Source organism: Lathyrus oleraceus, chromosome 2, assembly GCF_024323335.1.
Source record: "Lathyrus oleraceus cultivar Zhongwan6 chromosome 2, CAAS_Psat_ZW6_1.0, whole genome shotgun sequence".
Taxonomy (NCBI): domain Eukaryota; kingdom Viridiplantae; phylum Streptophyta; class Magnoliopsida; order Fabales; family Fabaceae; genus Lathyrus; species Lathyrus oleraceus.
The window spans coordinates 159,610,504-159,630,447 of NC_066580.1; the positions used below are offsets into that span (position 1 = coordinate 159,610,504).

General features: G+C 38.1%; 1 protein-coding gene across 1 annotated transcript in view; it reads right to left on the reverse strand.

The window, feature by feature from the left end:
• Positions 1-3,056: 3,056 nt before the first annotated feature.
• LOC127122407 (uncharacterized) overlaps positions 3,057-19,944 on the reverse strand; it is a 29,664-nt gene continuing 12,776 nt past the window's right edge. Inside the window, exon 3 of the mRNA XM_051052747.1 lies at positions 3,057-3,114. Coding sequence (XP_050908704.1) covers positions 3,057-3,114 — 58 coding nt within the window. The remainder of the gene's footprint in view (positions 3,115-19,944) is intronic.

Genomic DNA, 19,944 nt, shown 5'->3' on the forward strand with positions numbered 1-19,944 from the left:
TCAATCTAGTCGTAAACGGAAAATGAGTGCCCTGGGGAGTAATAATCATAACCACAATGCCATTACCATACGAGTCAACAGCTCCATCAAATACCATGCCCCAACTGGAACCAGGTTCTGGCCCTTCTTCAAGCAATGGTTCATCACAATCTTTCATCTTCAAGTAAAAAATATCTTCGTCTGGAAAGTCATACTGCACTGACTGATAATCTTCAATCGGTTGGTGAGCCAAATGGTCAGCCAAGACACTACCTTTTTAATAGCTTTTTGAGATCGGTATTCAATATCATACTCAGATAACAACATCTGCCAAAGGGAAATCCTCCCAGTTAAAGCAGGTTTCTCAAAAATGTACTTGATTGGATCCATTTTGGATATCAAACAAGTAGTATGATTCAACATATACTGGCGCAGACGCTTAGTAGCCCAAGCCAATATGCAACATGTCTTCTCAAGCATAGAATACCGAGTCTCACAATCGGTGAACTTCTTACTGAGGTAGTAAATTGCATATTTTTCCTTCCCAAATCCATCTTGCTGACCAAGAACACAACCCATACTCTCATCAAGCACAATCAAATACATGATCAAAGGTCTTCCTTCAATAGGCGGAGACAGAATTGGAGGCTCAAGTAGATACTCTTTGATACTATCAAAAGCTTTATGGAAATCTTCGGTCCAATCACAAGACCGATCTTTCTGAAGGTGCTTGAATGTTGGCGCACATGTGGCAGTCATATGCCATATAAATCTTGAGATATAGTTCAAGCGGACGAGAAAACCATTGACTTGCTTTTCGGTTTTGGGCGCAAACATCTCTTGTATTGCTTTGACCTTGGCAGGATCAACTTCAATACCCTTCTCGTTGACAATAAAGCCCAATAACTTACCAGAACGAACACCAAAAGTACACTTATTGGGATTCAAGTGGAGTTTATACTTCCTCAAACGTTGGAATAACTTCAATAAATGCTCAACATGCTTTTATTCATCACTTTATTTGGCAATCATGTCATCAACATAGACTTCAATCTATTTATGCATCATATCATGAAAAAGAGTGGTCATAGCTCTCTGGTACGTTTGCACCAACATTCTTTAACCTAAAGGCATCACTCTATAACATAATGTTCCCCATGGTGCAATGAATATGGTCTTCTCCATATCTTCAGGTGCCATCTTGATTTGATTGTAACCAAAAAATCCATCCATAAACGAAAAGACTTTGAATTTAGTTATATTGTCTACCAACATATCGATGTGTGGCAGAAGAAAATCATCTTTCATGCTGACTTTATTCAAATCTCTGTAATCAACACACATGCTGACTTTTCCATCTTTCTTAGGAACAGGTACAATGTTGGCCACCAACTGCGGATACTCGGAGGTAACAAGAAAACCATCATCAATTTGCTTATGTACTTCCTCATTAATCTTCACTGCCATATCAGGATGAGTTCTTCTCAACTTCTGCTTGACCGGTGGGTATTCTGGCTTCAACAGCAATCTATGCTCCACAATTTTAGAATCCAACCCAGGCATGTCTTGATAGGACCAAGAAAACACATCTGAATAATCTCGAAGAAGATCAATCAACCCATTCTTAGCTTCTGGACACAGTTGAGACCCAATCTTGAGTTCCTTCACATCATCCTCAGAACCCAAGTTGACTAATTCAATCTGCTCTTTGAACGACTGAATGGTTTTCTCCTCGTACTCAAGCAAACAGGATAACTCAACAGATATTTCTTCGTCATCAATCTCTTCCTCAACTTCAAACATGGGGAAATCAAAGTTTGGAGAGGGAGTAGGATCATTATATTCAATGGGTTTGAGAACCAACCTGCATAATGATTTGATATTTTGATTTTAGAGAAGTGGAGTCCAAACAAGTATTATATAGATGAAAGATTAATATTTATTTATGTTTTTTGTGATTTTCAAAAAAAGCAAAAAAGTAAACAATAAACATTATAGATGTGGATGAATAAAATTGCATTTCATTGATGATAATAAGGAAAATGCCCAACAATGTTCACTTCTCCCTTATGCATAGGGGAAGGATTTTTCTTAAAATAAATGAAAACAAATTACTTAGAACCGTGAATAACAATAGGAACATCAACGACAATCTATTTGTTGCAAGTCTTGCCATGTGTCACAAAGTTGGTGCAAGTTTCGTCTTCGTCACCATTGTCTATAATAATGGCAGCTGAGTGTTGATCATTCCCATGAATGAACCCTCCATTGGGGAATATTGGTTGCATAACCTTAACATTGGCGTTGAATGGCCCTGGTTGAAATCTGAGTCCGGCTTTGTTCTTGTTCTTAGCGATCTCCACAACACGGCCCCACTTGTCAATATTGCCAGCCTGAATAGCTTCTTGCACGTCTTTCAAAGAAGACATGGGTGCCCCAGTTTTCTTTAATTCATCAGCAATAGATAAGGCTTGGAACATCATTTCAACCTCCTCCTCAGAATCAACATATGTGAAAGATGACCAATGGCTCACCAACAATGCCTTCTCTCCACCAACAACGACAAGCTTGTCGTTCTTCACAAATTTCAGTCTTTGGTGAAGAGTAGATGTCACATCTCCAACTTCATGAATCCATGGCCTTCCCAATAAGCAGCTATAGGCTGGGTGGATATCCATTACTTGAAAAGTAATTTGGAAATCACTCGAACCTATCTTCATCGGAAGGTCTACTTCTCCAATGACAGTTTTACGAGAATTGTCAAATGCTTTGACAACCACGTCGTTGTACCTTATCGGGGAGCCTTGATAAGAAATTCTGGATAGAGTTGACTTCGGCAACATGTTCAGCAATGATCATGTATCAACCAAAATGTTGGACAAAGCATCCTCCTTGCAATTCATCGAAATATGTAGTTGCAAATTGTGATTTCTTCCTTCCTCAGGAATCTCTTCATCACAAAACTCATATTATTACAAGAAGTGATGTTGGCAACTATGTGGTCAAACTGATCCACAGTTACATCATGCTCTACATAGGCATGTTCCAACACACTCTGCAATGCTTCTCTGTGCGCTTCAGAATTCATCAACAATGACAGCATACAGATTTTTGACGGAGTCTGAAGCAGCTGCTCTGCAACATTGAATTCACTTCTCTTGATTAACCTTAACAGCTCATCATCGTTAGTCTTCAATTTTCTGGATTCACCAGACTGACACATTGGAGCATTAACCGAATTCACTACAAGAATCTCTGTCTTCTTACCCACTGATACATCTTCCATAATATTCGGAAACACTGGACTAAACATACAACCATTACGGGTTACCTTTGTTATATCTGCAATATTTACCACTGAGTCTGCAACTGGTAGAGGAACCTCTTGACCATTTTCAATCATAGTGGCATTATACTGATATGGCACAACTTTATCGGATGCATAAGGGACAGGGCCTGCTAACCGTATAACTAATGGCGATACCAATCAATTGACATTATTGTTGTTGTTGCTATCAAAATGAATGACTAACCGCTCAGGGGTTTGAACACTAGTATAATGACATTCACATTATCTCCCATATCTCTCGACTGTTGAATCTGGATTACATTCTCATCCATCAACTTCTAGATATTTCTCTTGACAACCATACACCCACGGGGGTTCAGACTGCAAATAACACAACCATCATGGTCATGTTCACAATCACTAATCAAAAATAAAGTTTTATGCATCTCCACCAGATATCTTCAGATACGTCGTACATCAAAAACTCTAAAATTCCCTGGACAGTCGTCCACCATATTGACAGACGGGTTACTATGAGCAGGCAATAGATTGACTTTCACATTAGGCGCTTTATCGTCAAAGGACATCATACGACTCTTCACGAGCTTTTGAACTTCATATTTCAATGGATATCAGTTCTTTATATCATGACCAGAGGCTCCCTGGTGAAAAGCACAATGAAGATCAGGCTTGAACCACCATGCAAGTGGCTCATGAATTTGCGGAGGGTTTCTTGGCTGAATGAGATTCTTGAGGATCAATGACGGGTATAAGTTTTCATATGTCATAGGAATAGGGTCAAAGGAGACCTTTTTCCTCTCAAAATTTTGTTGGTGATTATTGTTGCTGTTGTAGTTGGTTCTTTGTTGTGGCTGTTGTTGATGTTGAATTGGAACTGATTGATTGTTGGGATTGTTAGAAAAAACCGGAATTACTGAAGAAACTTGGTGTTTATGTTGACGGGGTTGAGAACTTTTTCTGACATAAGGCCTCCTCTGCCTCCCCAGCGATACTGAATTAGCTTTTCCTTCCTTCCTCTTGGAGAAATTACCACTGTATTTCTTGCTAGCTGACGCCTCTTCTTTAGTCAAACGTCCTTCACGGACTCCTTCTTCTAGCCTCATCCCCATACTTACCATTTCGGTAAAATCATTGGGGGAACTTGCAATCATACGTTCGTAGTAAAACTAACTCAGTGTTTTCAAGAAGGTCTTAGTCATCTCCTTCTCTTAAAGAGGTGGACTTATTTGAGCAACCAACTCTCTCCACCTCTAGGAATATTCTTTAAATGTCTCCTTATCCTTCTAAGATATCGACCTCAACTGGTCTCTATCAGGCGCCATATTTACATTATACTTATACTGCTTGACAAAGGCTTCACCCAAGTCGTTGAAAGTACAGATGCTTGCACTGTCCAGACCCATTTACCACCTCAAGGCAGCTCCAGTTAAACTGTATTGGAAATAGTGAATCAACAGCTTATCATTATCAGTTCGAGTTGACATTTTCCTGGCATACATAACAAGATGGCTTAGCGGACAAGTATTCCCTTTGTACTTTTCAAAGTCTGGGACCTTGAATTTCACCGGGATCTTGACATTGGGGACCAAGCAGAGTTCAGCAGCACACTTCCCAAACAAATCTTTCCCTCTCAGAGTTTTCAATTCTTTGCACAACTCAAGGAATTGATATTTCATCTCATCCATCTTCTTGGAGACGTTTGGACCTTCAAAAGGCTCAGAGTGGTAGATAAGTGTCCTCAACACGAGGAAGAGTGTGAATAACAGAAGGTGGCACTGACATGACCGGGCTAGATGCCTGCATAGAAGCAAAGGTGGTTGCATACCCTTTCGGCATAAAATTTGGAGGCATTCCCCAAGCACCAGAAGGTTGAGGCATGCTAGAGGAAGATAAACCCTCTGGCTCTCTCTGTCTCTTCACTGCACGGTCTTCAAGAATCTCAATAAGTGCATCCTTGTCCTTAGACTCAAGCTGCAACTCTTCATGCTTTCGGATCAAAGCATGGAACCTCTCTTCCCACATATCTCTCTTTTGTTTCATCATGGCAAGTGCGTCTTCCAACTCCCATACATCTTAGTTAGGGAGATTTGATGGCTCATCCACAACCACAGACGTAGGTCTTTCGCAAGCGTATGGCATCTTTAGCTCCAAAGCTCTCTTCTTCTCCCAAATGGTGTAAGCTTCCAAAGCTACATAGTTGCATGGACCAAGCTCAGATCTTCCTTTCCTATGCACATTATGCCAAACATGCACCATCTTTTTCTTCAACTATTGGGGATCTTTACCCTTTTGATAAAATAAACCTTTTAACTGAGTGTTATTAGGTTTTTCTTTTAATGGGAACCCAAGTTGACGACGAGCCAAAACATGGTTGTAGTTAATTCCTCCTTGTGTACCAATGAGAGGCATATTAGAGAACTCACCACAACTATCAATAGTATCCAAGCTACTCAGTGCAGAATCATACCAAACAATATCATCATTAGTGAGAGACGTAAGTCTCTGAGACCATCATAGACATTGCTTGTTCTCCAAAAAAGCAGGTGTCTAAGGCAAGTGCGAAATAAACCACTTGTACAAAAGAGGAACACAACACACAATAGTCCCACCACTTTTAGAATTCCTCAAATGCAAAGAGAAATACATGTCAACAAAACCTTCAATATTAAGGAACAAGGCTAAACCATAGATGAGCAACACAAAAATAACTTCAAAAGCATCAATGCTACCTGCCTGAGCAAAAACAGTAGCTTTACCAATGATGAACTCAGAAGTCAACCCAATAATACCTCCTTTCTTCACCAAATGAGCATCAATCTCATATTTCTTCAAATGAAGAGCTTCAGCTATGACATGAGATCTGGGAATCTCCTACAATCCACTGAAAGGCACCTTGTCAGATACAGGTATTCCCAAGAGATGGGCATACTCCTCTAACATAGGCACAAGTTGATAATCATGAAAAGTGAAGCACCGGTAGAGAGGGTCATAAAACTGAACCAAAACACTCAGAAGCCCTTCAACCACATCAGCAGATAATACATACAAGAGACTCCCATGACGTTGCTCGAAGTCCAAGGGATCTAATACAAAGGATGACAACTTCCTTAGTCTTTCAAATCAGGACATTTAAAACTGTACTTCTTAGTGTTCCTTCGTCCATAATCCATCGTCTGAAAATATTTACAAATAAGACCTTAGTTTCCTTGAAACTTATTTTCCTGTGATGAATGTTATGATGTGCATGTATGCATGAATGCAACAATCACAAACAATGGATCATACACAAGGCAAACACAAGCAAAGGTCAAGGGATGGATCAAGTCATCATCAAGATCAATCATCCATTCTGGTGGATTATAGTTTTCACCTTATCAACACCCAAGTTCCATTGATACTGATGAGACTTGATTGGATCAACCAAGAATCAAAGGGTTTGTTGTGAGTCACGAGCATGGAGTCGGGTTAAGAACTGTCCCAAAGGAGTGTACTAAGGATAAAACTTGTAGATCATGTTCTAAAAAAATGCCCAGAGTCTTAATCCCATCTATTGGATATTATAGGTTAGGATGACTGACTCATCAACCCATAATATTATCAAGAGAAACTCGTCTGAGTGTAGTATCGTGTAACAACTGTTATCAAGTCTACACTTTACCAATCTCCACACTACGTCCTAAATAGGCCAAGTTGGGTTAAATGTTCTACGGTCCTCAGCTTCTCGGACCCCAAATTTGGAGAAAGTAATGCATATCCACAAATAACTTGTGTGACATTAGTAACTCTAAAGAGGTCTCCACTAAGTAGATGGGTCTCAAGACAACTTGTTAAGGACTACTCCACACAAGTTGAACACGACTATACCATCCTCCTATCTTAATTGCACTCAAGTTCGGGTTAGAACTTATCTCACCACACAGAGATCACCAAGCACAACAAATAGATTATATCACATAAATAACAGATATAAACATCAAATATACAAATATATACACATAAAAAAAGTAGGCTAAACCCATTGAGGACTACTCCCCAGCAGAGTCACCATTTAATTTTTGTAGTGGTAAATTCATGATCATCAAGCTATGGATAAACTTGGCGTTAATAAAACCAGAGTCGCCACTGCGCTTTTATTGTTTTCAAAGGGAAAGGGAAAAGTACGAACAAAACCCAAAGATAAGGAGTTTTCAAATCAAAACTAATAAAATGCCAGAGATTACAGGTAAGGGGGTTGGTTACATAGAGGGAATATGTTAGCACCCAAAGTGTCCTAGGTACTCCTATGGAGCCCTTTTTTATGTGTGCATATGTTTTTGGTATAAAAGATGTTTGATAAGATGGAGTGTGGGGATGAGAAAAGAATTCATTTATTATATTTTTGTGTTTGACAAGACCTCACTACGCCAAAAACTTGAATAGACAGCGCCCCTTAGAGGGCGCTTTATTACAAAAGCACACTCTAAAGTGAAGAGAAAAAATAAGGAGCATACTACTAGAATAGACAGCGCACTTTAGAGGGCGCTTTTGTAACAAAGCACACTCTAAAGTGAAGCGAAAAAATAATGAGGAAATGGAGGGACACCAATAGAGGACGCTTTATTGAAAGCGCCCTCTAAGGGTAACCTTAGAGGGCGCTTCTAAAAAAGCGCTCTCTATGTCCATGTACATTTCCAGTTTATAAGGCGCTTTTGGAAAGCCTTAGAGAGCGCTTTTAGAAGCGCCCTCTTAGGCCCCCTTTAGAGGGCGCTTTTGTAACAAAGCGCCCTCTAAAGTGAAGCCAAAAAAAAAATGGAGGGACAACAATAGAGGGCGCTTCTGTGAAAGCGCCCTCTAAGGTTACCCTTAGAGGGCGCTTTTGAAAAAGCGCTCTCTAAGTCCATGTACATTTCCAGTTTAGAAGGCGCTTTTGGAAAGCCTTAGAGAGCGCTTTCAGAAGCGCCCTCTTAGGCCCCCTTTAGAGGGCGCTTTTTTTAAAAAAGCGCCCTCTAAGGTCCCCTTTAGTAAACATTAAAATTATAACATATACTGCATGTCTCTTTATTTTCCCTCTCTATAAGCTATTTCGTTTACGTAACTGGGTTTTCTCTCAACTGCTATTACTCTCTACTGCGATTACTCTCGTCCTCCGTTCGTTCTCCCTCCCTCACCGTCATCGTCGCCGTTCGTTCTCCCTCCCTCACCGTTCACGTTCACTGCGTTATCCTCTTCCACCGTCACTGTTCACTTTCTTCTCCATCGTTACCGTCACCTTTAAGGTATTTCTCTTCTCCATCGTTACCGTTCACTTTCTTCATGTGTTTGATTAGGGCATTTTCTAAACTTAGTTTTTCATTTTGTGCATTATGTTGATTAATATTTTTTAGGGCAGACTGAGTTTTTTATTTCTGATTGAAAACTGATATATTTGAAGTGTGTTTGAGCTTGTGCTTGGAAGTTTGATGATTATGGATGCAAGTTTGTTCATGTTCCAAACACCATAAGTTTGCATTGGTCTTTTGCATGCAGTAGGTGTGTGTGAGTTTGTATTCAATAATGATAAAAAAAAAAAGAGTTTAGATTGTTGTAACATGAGAGAAATGGAAGGTATATGAATGTGTTCACGTATTGAATCATTGTCTTACTTGGGTCTTATTGAATCATTTCTATATTACAGATAAAATGGCTAACCAAGACGATACCCATGCCGCGAATGAATCACGTAATAATGTTGAAAAAGAAATCAAACGAGGATTGACTGTTATGAAGTCAATCATTCGTGCAAGAGACAAGGGTGTAAAATTTGAAGTACATTGGAGTGTTGAAGACCAACTAATTGAGCCTAACGGTTCAATGTTGGCAAGTTACATTGGTTTCCTTGTTCGCCAACATATTCCGATTACATGTGATAATTGGAGAAGTCCGGACTTGAAGGTTGGCAAGGAAAAAATATGGTCGGAGATACAGGTACTTACCATATATTGTTATATGTTTTTTTTGTTGACTATTTGTTAACCATATATTGTTATAATATTACTTTATAATAACACACTCCATTTGTATGTTTTTTAGAGATCCTTTCACATCAATGAAAGCCGGCAAAAATATTGTATTCAATTGGCCGGAAAAAGACTCCGAGGATTTCGATCCTTTTTGTGCAACAAATTTCTCAAGGATGAGGAAGGAAAATTTGTTGAAGGAGAACGGCCAATGAAGTATGCCGAGATTATTTCAGCCGATGAATGGGATAACTTTGTCGCCAAACGAAGAAACGAAAAATTTCATGTAATGTCTATTAATTATGGTATTATACAATTGTTAAGTTACTTGGTTCTAATATGCCTTAAACTTTTTTATCCAGGAAGTAAGCGACAAAAATAGGAAAAGGGCATCAAAACCCGCGTATCCGTACAAAAAAGGGCGTACGGGTTATGCACGGTTACAACAAAGAATTGTGAGTATATTCAAATGCTATGAGCTTATACATTGTCACAATATGTTATAATTGATGATCTTATAATCTAATTCAATGTGTAGCTAGCCGAGGAGAAAAGTGACGCAACATCTCTTCCGGACCACGTATTATGGAAGGCTGCTCGGGTTGGGAAGGATGGGGCTGTCGTTGAAGCGGTCCAAAATGTTTATGACGAATGTGTAAGTATATGTAACATTATTTCTTTAATTATATCGAAAAATTTGTTAGACATATAATTCATTTTTAATCTCCTCTAATAATATTTCAGGAGACTTTATCCCAAACCGTACCTTCAACCGAGGTCCAGGATTGCAGGAGCGTACTTAGTCGAGTACTAAATGTTCCTGAGTATTCCGGTCGTGTGAGGGGTAAGGGTTTTGGTGTGACTCCGTCGTCATTTTATAAAAAAACAAAAACAAAAAATCCTACCAACAAAGAGGTGATGGAGACCTTGGCGGAGTTAAGGGCACAAGTACTCCAACTGCAAAACGAGAATGCAAGGTATAGAGAGGAAAGGTGCGCCTCTGAGGCAAAAGATACTAGTGACCGAGCTAGTATCAATCATCAACCGAAATTTCCCGAGGTAATTATATATGTTATTATGAAATTAAAATAGCACTTTTTTACTTGACACATATACACGTTAACAATAACATTTATTATTGGTTTAGGGCATTTCACCTTGTCAGCTGTATCTATCGTCACCAACTTATCGCATGGTTGGCAAGGGAAAAGTGCACAACACTTCGGGTGAGTTACTTCACCATAATCCCCTCCTGGTGGGATTTATGAAAGTTTCGGTTGACCTCGTATTAGATACGGACGCCCATCTACCATTACCTGACGTTGTTTCAGAGACAACGTTGATGCGAGATGCAATCGGATCCTTTGTTGGTTGGCCGTCAGACCTAATTTTCCCTGATGCCGAGGTATATATGTTCTAAATGATTATGAATATTTAGTATTCACATTTCAATTCAACTACAATTATGATATTTAATCAATTATATGGTAATGTTAGACTCCTACAAGACCCACACATAAAGTTGGTAAAGGGATTTCAAGACGCATCGAGTCGGTTGCATCTCAAAAAGAGGTACAAATATATATACCCATTGAATTATATACGCAACGATTCTGTTGCATCACAAAAAGTCATGATTTATTTTATATGAATTTTTAGGTTCCCGGTCGCGAGTTGAAAAGCGCTGCTAAGGATATTCCAACGACGTCCGGGACAAAATCTCAAATTATGATGCGTCTTGAGAAAATGGTGGAGGAGTCCGATATTATGCATGGGGCCATTCGTACTATAGATTTTGATGAAGGTGTTTTCGGAGCTGCTCATTTCGAAATAATTGGAAAGGAGGACTTCCAACAACTTTTTGAACACACCGAATTGGGCATCGCTGTCATTCATACATACATATGGTACTCCGATCAATCTATAATTTACTTAGTTGACCAATTTATTTACACATTTCAATGAGTAGTCTAATGTTTATTATGTTTCTATTTAAGGTATATGTATGTAACATTGATGCGGGGAACTGAATTGTGTAACCGTTTCAATTTTATTGCTGCTTCCCGTATCAATGCAACGTTAATAACGAATAATCCAACATCCGTAAAGAATGATCTAGTCGATAGATTCATGGCGGCCGGCGATAATACTACACCCAGTTTGTATTTTTTACCGTTTAATTCTGGAAACGGGTTAGATTTTCTTTCTAATAATTTCATTCTAATCTATGTATATCTTTTACGTAGAAAATTTTCAATTATCTAAATTTTTGTTTTATTTTACAGTGGTCACTGGGTGTTGGTTGCTATGGATCTTTCGAGACTAATAGTGTATTATCTCGATTCTTTATCGGGTGATTGGAGTAAATATCCGAGTATGAAGAAGACGGTTGACGCGTAAGTGAAATTCCCCTAAATATTCGTGTGTATTTGTATATTTAATTATGTCTGTCAGATTGATCTCAATATACGTTTTTATTTTGTTAGGGCAATAATAAAATTTAGATTGAAAAAGAAATACCGCAATAGGAAGGACATTACCTGGATCAGAGTTCAGGTATATATTAAGTATCTTATTTTTGCTTATAATAGTGTTTGTTTTTTTGCTTATAATAGTGTTTGTAAGAAATTAACTATATATATATTGTTTGTTTTTCTGTGTAGTGTCCTCAGCAAAATAATTCGGTCGATTGCGGATTTTTTGTAATGAGATTTATGAGAGACATCATTGCGTTGAATCGTATAGACATCCCAAAAATGGTATGGAATAATAACTTAGGGTTTATTTTAATATTATCGGATATTTCATCTAATTTGTTACTAAATCATGAATATGTTTTATTCTCTTAATTGTAGTACTTTGAGGAATACAAAACTTACTCAAGAGCAAATTTGGATGAAATCAAGGATGAATTGTGTCAATTCATTTTTGATCAAAGAATCATATAGCTAGGTTGTATATTGTTGTACATATATGTATGGAATGTTGTTGTTGTATGCTGTTGTTGTATATATGTTGTATATTGTTGTTGTAATTTTACTAAATCATGAATATGTTGTTGTATATTGTTGATCAAAGAATCATATATTAATGTTGTATATATGGAGGATTAATGTTGTATATAAATGGATTCATGTTGTATATATCAATGGATTAATGGTGTATAACATTGAATTAAAGGATGAAATCAATATGAATTTTACACTTTTGCAGCATGCGAACAGGTTACCAATTAAATATCCACTGTTTTTCAAACAATTTTTTTTAAAATAACTAACACTTTAGAGGGCGCTTTGTCCAGAAAGCGCCCTCTAAACACTTTACATTGACAACTTTAGAGGGCGCTTTTTCCTGAAAGCGCCCTCTAAACACTTTACATTGTCAACTTTAGAGGGCGCTTTTTCCTCAAAGCGCCCTCTAAACACTTTACATTGACAACTTTAGAGGGCGCTTTTTCCTGAAAGCGCCCTCTAAACACTTTACATTGACAACTTTAGAGGGCGCTTTTTCCTGAAAGCGCCCTCTAAACACTTTACATTGACAACTTTAGAGGGCGCTTTCTCCAGGAAAACAAAGCGATGTCTTTACCTATGCCAGCGCCAGATTAGAGGGCGCTTAAAAGCGCTGTTATAGGCCAAAATAAGCGCCCTCTATTCCCTTATTTGGCGTAATGCCTTCAGTCTTATGCCTACGTACCAACATAAAAAATGAGGGATCAAATCCCCGTAGTTCATGGTAAAAATTTCAAATACGTTGGTGAATTGCTTTTAACAAAAGTTTAATAAGGAAAAGGAAAAAAGGCCAAAAATTTAAGTGTAGTTATTAGTTCTTTTTGTCTTTTGAAATTTAAGTCAATATGGTTAAGTTTATTTACAAGTTTGATTTAAGAAAAAAGTTTTAAAATTCTTTGGCATAAGGCCAAAGTTTCTAATCATTAAACATGTCTAAGCTTGAAATCACAAGTAAAGAAAGTTTTTGAAAGGAGGGAGAGATTTTAAAATTAAAGAAATGGGAGGAGATGAAGAGGCTATCCTAAGCATAAATTTAAACGTTAAGAGTTGAAAAGATCTGACCAATTGGATACAATCCAACAGACAAGAATGTCATATAGAAACCCATTTTCCTTTGGACTTTAATCAAACAATAATCAACAAGCAAAGAGCAATATCCAGACATCATGAAGATCAAGGCATCAAATAAAGATAGTCATATCCAAGCAAGCACTCCAATAACTAGCAGTTTTCATTGTCTTCCAAAGTATCAGATGAAATATTCCTTAAGCAACTCAGAACAAAAAATCAGACACATACAAACAGCAAAATAAGCAATTAAGCACAAAGACATGGTAGCAGATGAATCCAGAACACCCAAAGGTCTTGCATCAGATAAAGGTAAAATCAGAGATAGCTCAGCCTCAAAATGTTGGCATTGGACAAGTCTTTTAGCATAAGTAATGTTGCCTAATCCTAAGTCCAAAAGTTCAGATCAAGGTTAGCAGTCCACCAAATGTTTTTTAGGGTTTTTCTTGTTATTAAATGTTTTAAGGTCCTAAGACCACAAACAAAATAAAAAGCAAACAAACAATATATACAATCACAAGATATGACTCAAATAAGCAAAGTGAAAAGGACTTGAAACATAAACAAGTTATATGAAATGTAAATGGCAATGGATGATAAATGACTGAAATTTAAATTGCATAATAGTAAATAACTTGAAAGTAAAGCCATATTAATAAAAGTTAGTCAATGGTTAGTCAAATGTTAGTGGTGAATTTTAATTGATTAAGTAATTCTTTGGAGAACACTCAACCATTCATTCACAAGTATGAATCCTTAAACCAAGACATCTTCCATGAGAAGGGCTCCAACTTGGATAATTCAACAAGTATGCCACTAGCTCTCATGGAAGGAAAAAAAGGTCAAATCTCCATACAATGCCATGAATAATGGGAGACTTACAATCTCACTTACTAGAATGTTATACCTTAAGGGTCAAATTTAGCTCTATGTTAAGCAATCGTAATTGAACTTATGTAGAAGTCACAACTATCTGAGGTCGGGCAATAAATATATAGGTGTTAATGCATGTTAGAGATTTGGCACAAAGAACCAAACTCCTAAAACATAGCACACACTAAAATAAAATGGGAAGGACCTATCTCAATCATACTTGTATTGATTCATTTGACACAAGGTCATTGATGAATCAATTAGCCTTTAGACATTTGGTCAAATAAGGGAATGAGAAAGAATGGGGGTGAAGATGAAGAAGGACATGAAGGTAGAAACAAAAATTGGTCATGAGAGGAATTTCATCAAATCAAAACCATTCATTCATTTTGGGAGATGATATATATATTTCATCAATCCCCTAAATTCAATGATTTTGATCCAACAAAAGTCAAATCAAGCATGACCAAGGCCCAAACAGAAAGTCAAACATCACAAGACCATAAAAGAGGCTCAACAATATTTTTAAACATTTAATCAATTAAAAATCACATTAAAAATGAATTAAAATACATTTTAGATTGAACAAAACTTAAAATCCCTTCAAAACACCAAATAAATGGCCAATGGATTTATCCTATGTCAAATAAGGTCAAAGGACCTTAGACAAAAAATTTCACAATTTTTAAAAAGTCAGAAGTATTTTTAAACAATTTAAAATATGCACACAAACATTTAATTCATGAAAAATACCAAAATCAATCCAAAAAATAATTTTAATTCTGAATATGGAAGAAAAAAATATTTAAAGATTTATAGTGAAAGTCCCATATTTTTTGGATTAAAAATTGATTTATTATGAATTAAACAAAATAAGGTAATTGAATGAAAAATCAGAAAATGTGAAAAATCAAGGGTCATCAGATCTCCCTCATTAATTGAGGTGGCAGATCTGATGGCCAAGCGTGCGCTTCCAATAAACACCTTAGTCAACGCGTGTACACGCGTGGTATTCAAAAGCAAAGGCCTGGATTAAAACGTGGATTCATGATCAGATGGTCTGTGCAATGCCATCACAATCATGATGAATTCTGAGGTGGAAGTTTGGGAAATCAAACATAATTAAAAAAATTCTAAGTACCAAGTCAAATATCCACTTCTTCCACCTTGAATAACTTTTGTTATGAGCTTCAAATGGAAAATGTTCCTTCATCAAAGTTGTATCTCTTTCAATCCTATTCAATATGGTCAAAAATTTGACCTTATTTGGATTTGGCATGAAGGAATTATGCATTTTAGAAGTTGAGGAAAATTGCTTGTTCAATGGTAATGGCCCAAAATGACCTATAATGTTTCCTTTTGGCACATGCCCTTGCAAGTTGAATTTGAAGTTTATCAAAGAATCAAAGTTGGATAAGACATCTTGAAATTGATCATGAAACTTGTATGGTCTTCATATCATAAAAATTGAGAAAATTATGGTCCTTGGAAGTTGACCTCTTAACTAGGGCACAGACAAAATGACCTATAATCACTAACCATAAAAAATGACTTTACAAGCAAAACTAACTTTTGATGTAAACACGAAAGTTGTTTGGAATATCATAAAGAGTAACTTTGATCTTGTAATAATTTTCATATGACAAATATTGTAGGAGATAGGGCCTAGGGAACCCCAGCTTTGACCAGTTAACTTCCTCTAGTCAACCACCTTGAACCATCTTGCAAACTTGAAGTTCTCTTGATCTTCCAGACTCATGGAGGATCATATATGTATAAGATGATGTAACATGAAGTATCCCTTGAAAAATTTGATTAAATGATGGAGAAACTTGCTGAGGAAGTCACACAAGATACCTAGATGAATTAGGGCTTCGAAGGCAAATAAGCTTCAAACTCTTGATGATTTCTTGATCAAAATGATAAGTGAAGAGAATGAAGATCCATATATGATGTCTAGAACCAATGTAAACCATCTTTTGATTGATCTCCTTGCACTAAGGGTCTCAAACCCTAATTGTGAGCTTGATGAGGCATTGGTGGATGCACACACTATATTTTTGGTGCATTTTGGTTAGTAAGCAAATAAAAATAAAGTATGATACAATCAAATATGCTTGGTTATCTCTCCTAATGAAAACTCAATGAATGAGGGGTAAGGAGGATGTCAAGGTGTGATCCCAAAAGTCAATGCATATGATGAGATAGCATGAGGGATCTTAGGGTCAAAATTGGGGTCTTACAGGTTGAGGACAACACGGACGAGTGTTGGAGATCAATACAGATGAGTATTGAAAAAATGTGATGTCAACACGGACGAGTGCAGGGAATCAATACAAATGAATGCTTCATAAATGCATGCAGATGAATAACGTTGTAAACCATGTAAAAAATGAAGAAAAAAAGATATGGTAAATTTTAGGGTATGGCATCAAGTTACCAAGAATGAGTAAAGCGAAGTTGGGCGAAGATCTTCCAATTTGTCTCATAGGATCTTCATATTAGTGAAGTAAATAGAGAGTGTTTATTCACTTTGTTGAATTGAATGAAGATCATACAGAAGATCCGAAACCCTAAAAAAATTCCCTTTCGTGAATTGATCTTCAAGATCTTTCCAAAGTTCAAAAGCAAAGTCGACACAGAGCATGCTATGAAAAATATGAGGGGAGAGAGTGTGAGTTATCTGAGAAATTACCATGTTATTGTATCTTTCCCAACTATCATACTCAGAATCAAGAGATGAAGCTTTTGGGATGGTGTGGTTGATGAAGGCGATTTTGTTCTTGGGTGAAAGTGTTATTTTCATTTATATGCTCCAATTTTGATAGTTTTGATTGGTGAGAGGATTTGCAACCAAAATAGCACCGATATTTTTACTTCGATGGAGAAAGTAAGGGCTCTGAGGGTCTATAGAAAGATCTTTAACAGGTTTGGGCAGAGGAGGTGGTGGTGGTTTATCGTTATTTGAAGATGATGTTGAACTCATGGTTAAGAATGGATAACTAAAGAGACAATGGAAATGGGATTGGTAGTGGCGAAAGAAGGGGATGGAAACCCTAGGGTTTCCTCTAATACCATATTACAAGTATTGGGTTGAAAGTCATTGGGCTAAAAATTGAGTATTGGATCTAAATAAATAAAAATAGTATGAGAATTTCTTATCCCATCCTATTGGGTGCTGTCGCAACCTGAAAAATACAGTGCGCGAAAAAACAACCGGCGAAAGAGAAAGACAGGAGAGTCGCCACCGTGCGTTATTTATCCCAAGGGAGGGAAAGGAAACGCTCGAAGTAAACCTGAAAATAGGAAAGAAAAAGACAAGGTCTCGCAACCAAATCTTGGGTTCGGGAGTCGGTTATGCGAAGGGAAGGTATTAGCACCCCTACGCATCCGTAGTACTCTACGGGATCCACTTATGCGGTTTCTGTTTAAAGGGTACGGTTTTGCCTAATGTGCTATTTACTAAAAAGGTTAAGAGAAATGACTCGCGCGGATGTCGCATCCACTGCATACGTATCTCATCTGAATATGAGAATCAGAGTCTTCGTAGCTCGGCTGACCTATGGGTTGGGGGTAATTGTGCTCGCTAAGACGTCGCGTCTTATGCCTACGTATCTCATCTGGAATGAGAATCAGAGCAAGCCGTAGTTCGACTAACTACGGGGTTATGGATTATGTTACGGGGTGAACAACGTTACTACGCAATCTACCGGATGCTCGACCTTTGGAGACTTACTCGCCTGTAGTAGAAGGAGTAAACGTGTTGCTTTGGGTTTTAGGTTTTGTTTGCGTTGTAGGAACGCGCATGCAAAGAGGAAGTCCTAGGCGGAGGAACAGTGCTACCTAAATTGGCATTGCAAACGGGAGACTATGCGAAGCCTCGCATCCTATGGGGAAACAATCACATCACACAAAACATATATCTTGAAATAGAAAAAATGCCACCAAGGGGCTCAAACATTGCCTCCTATCGAGGTCTTCCAGCTAAGAAACCGTAGAAATAAAAGGGAAGAAGTAAAATACCACACGGATCAAGATCCGAAGTTACAGCAATTAAAGGATAAGCAACCCTGAGATTCTCCCAAGCTGATGCCATCAAAGAAAACCAATCAGTACGGGAAATCGGAATAAACCTCCGGAGGGTATCCCTGCGAGAATATGTGAGCCCTCACAAAAACTCAACAAAAGGGGTTAGGCAAACAGGATGAAATCAAAAGATAACCAGGCCATGGCAACACAAAGAACAGGTTAGAACAAAACGGAATAAAAGCAGATACTGTCGCGAATGCGACTGCTTCGCCTAGCGAAAGCCTAACGAAGCTTCGCTGCGTGCTCGCCTAGCGAAGCGGCTAGCGAGCACCTGCGGGATTTGGATTTTCCATTGGTACCTGCACGATGTTAAAGATTCCAGATCCTATGGCATTCACCTCATAAACGAAATTGTTAAACAGTCAAGGCATAAATCACATATTCATACACAAATATAACCCTGTGGGCCAAGCCTGAGGTTACCTCATATATTCAGTATTCAACCCGAGGCATAGAGTAATAGGAACAGAGGCATACCTGATGAGAGACCTGTTAAAATTGGAAGGCAAGGCCGGATTGGCGAAGCAACGTTTAGGGTTTGCGTGAGGCGGAATGAACTCCTCAGGGCTGCCCGAAGGTTGCTGCAGAGTAGTTCCTAGGTTTGAAACTCCACGTGAACTCCAAGTCTATTTCTCAGGGAATTTCCAAGTGTCCGAAACCCTACTGAAACTCTTATATTTATAGCTGATTTTCGTGGACTTGTTGGCTTGGAATGAGGGAGACCCAAAATTTGTTATATTTTAATTATTTATTTATTTTTCTTTTTTTCTTTTTTTTTTTTTTGAAAAACTGAAGGGTAAATTTTGGGGTATTACAGCTGCCCCTATTCAATCAACTGGAGACCCGAAAAGAAGATAGCGGCGACTTTCGCATTCGAGGTATCAAGGGATTGAATACAATAAAAGCCCAAAAATTTGCACTGAAGTGAAGTGAAGTAACAATGTCTGTCAAAATCGGCAAAGAGATGGTCTTGAAAGAAGAATCCGTCTGGTACGGTGAAAGTCAGTCTGAATATCGAAAAAAGAATGTTAAATTGGATACCAAAATAAATGGTAACACAGAAATAACCATGGCCTGAATGCCGCTCATCAGTCTGAATACTGGAAAGGATTTCGATCTGATCATCGGAAAATGGGCCTGAATGCCACAAGTCGCATCGACCTGAACGTCGGAAACTTCTTCGATCTGAACACCGGAAAGACTTGGCCTGAATGCCACTTCGATCTGAATATCGGAAAAACTGGCCTGAATGCCACTTCGATCTGAATATCGGAACACTGGCCTGAATGCCACTTCGATCTGAATATCGGAAACTTCTTCGATCTGAACATCGGAACACTGGCCTGAATGCCACTTCGGTCCGGATACCGGAAAACTGGCATGAATGCCACTTCGGTCTGGATACCGGAAAACTGGCCTGAATGCCACAAGTTGCATCGACCTGAACGTCGGAAACTTCTTCGATCTGAACATCGGAACACTGGCCTGAATGCCGCTTCGGTCTGGATACCGGAAAACTGGCCTGAATGCCACTTCGGTCTGGATACCGGAAAACTTCATGCCTGTCAGCATTGGCAGAAATAGGGAATGATAATAGAGGCGGCGCCTGGGCCAATGACACAAAGTTAAGTCATGAACA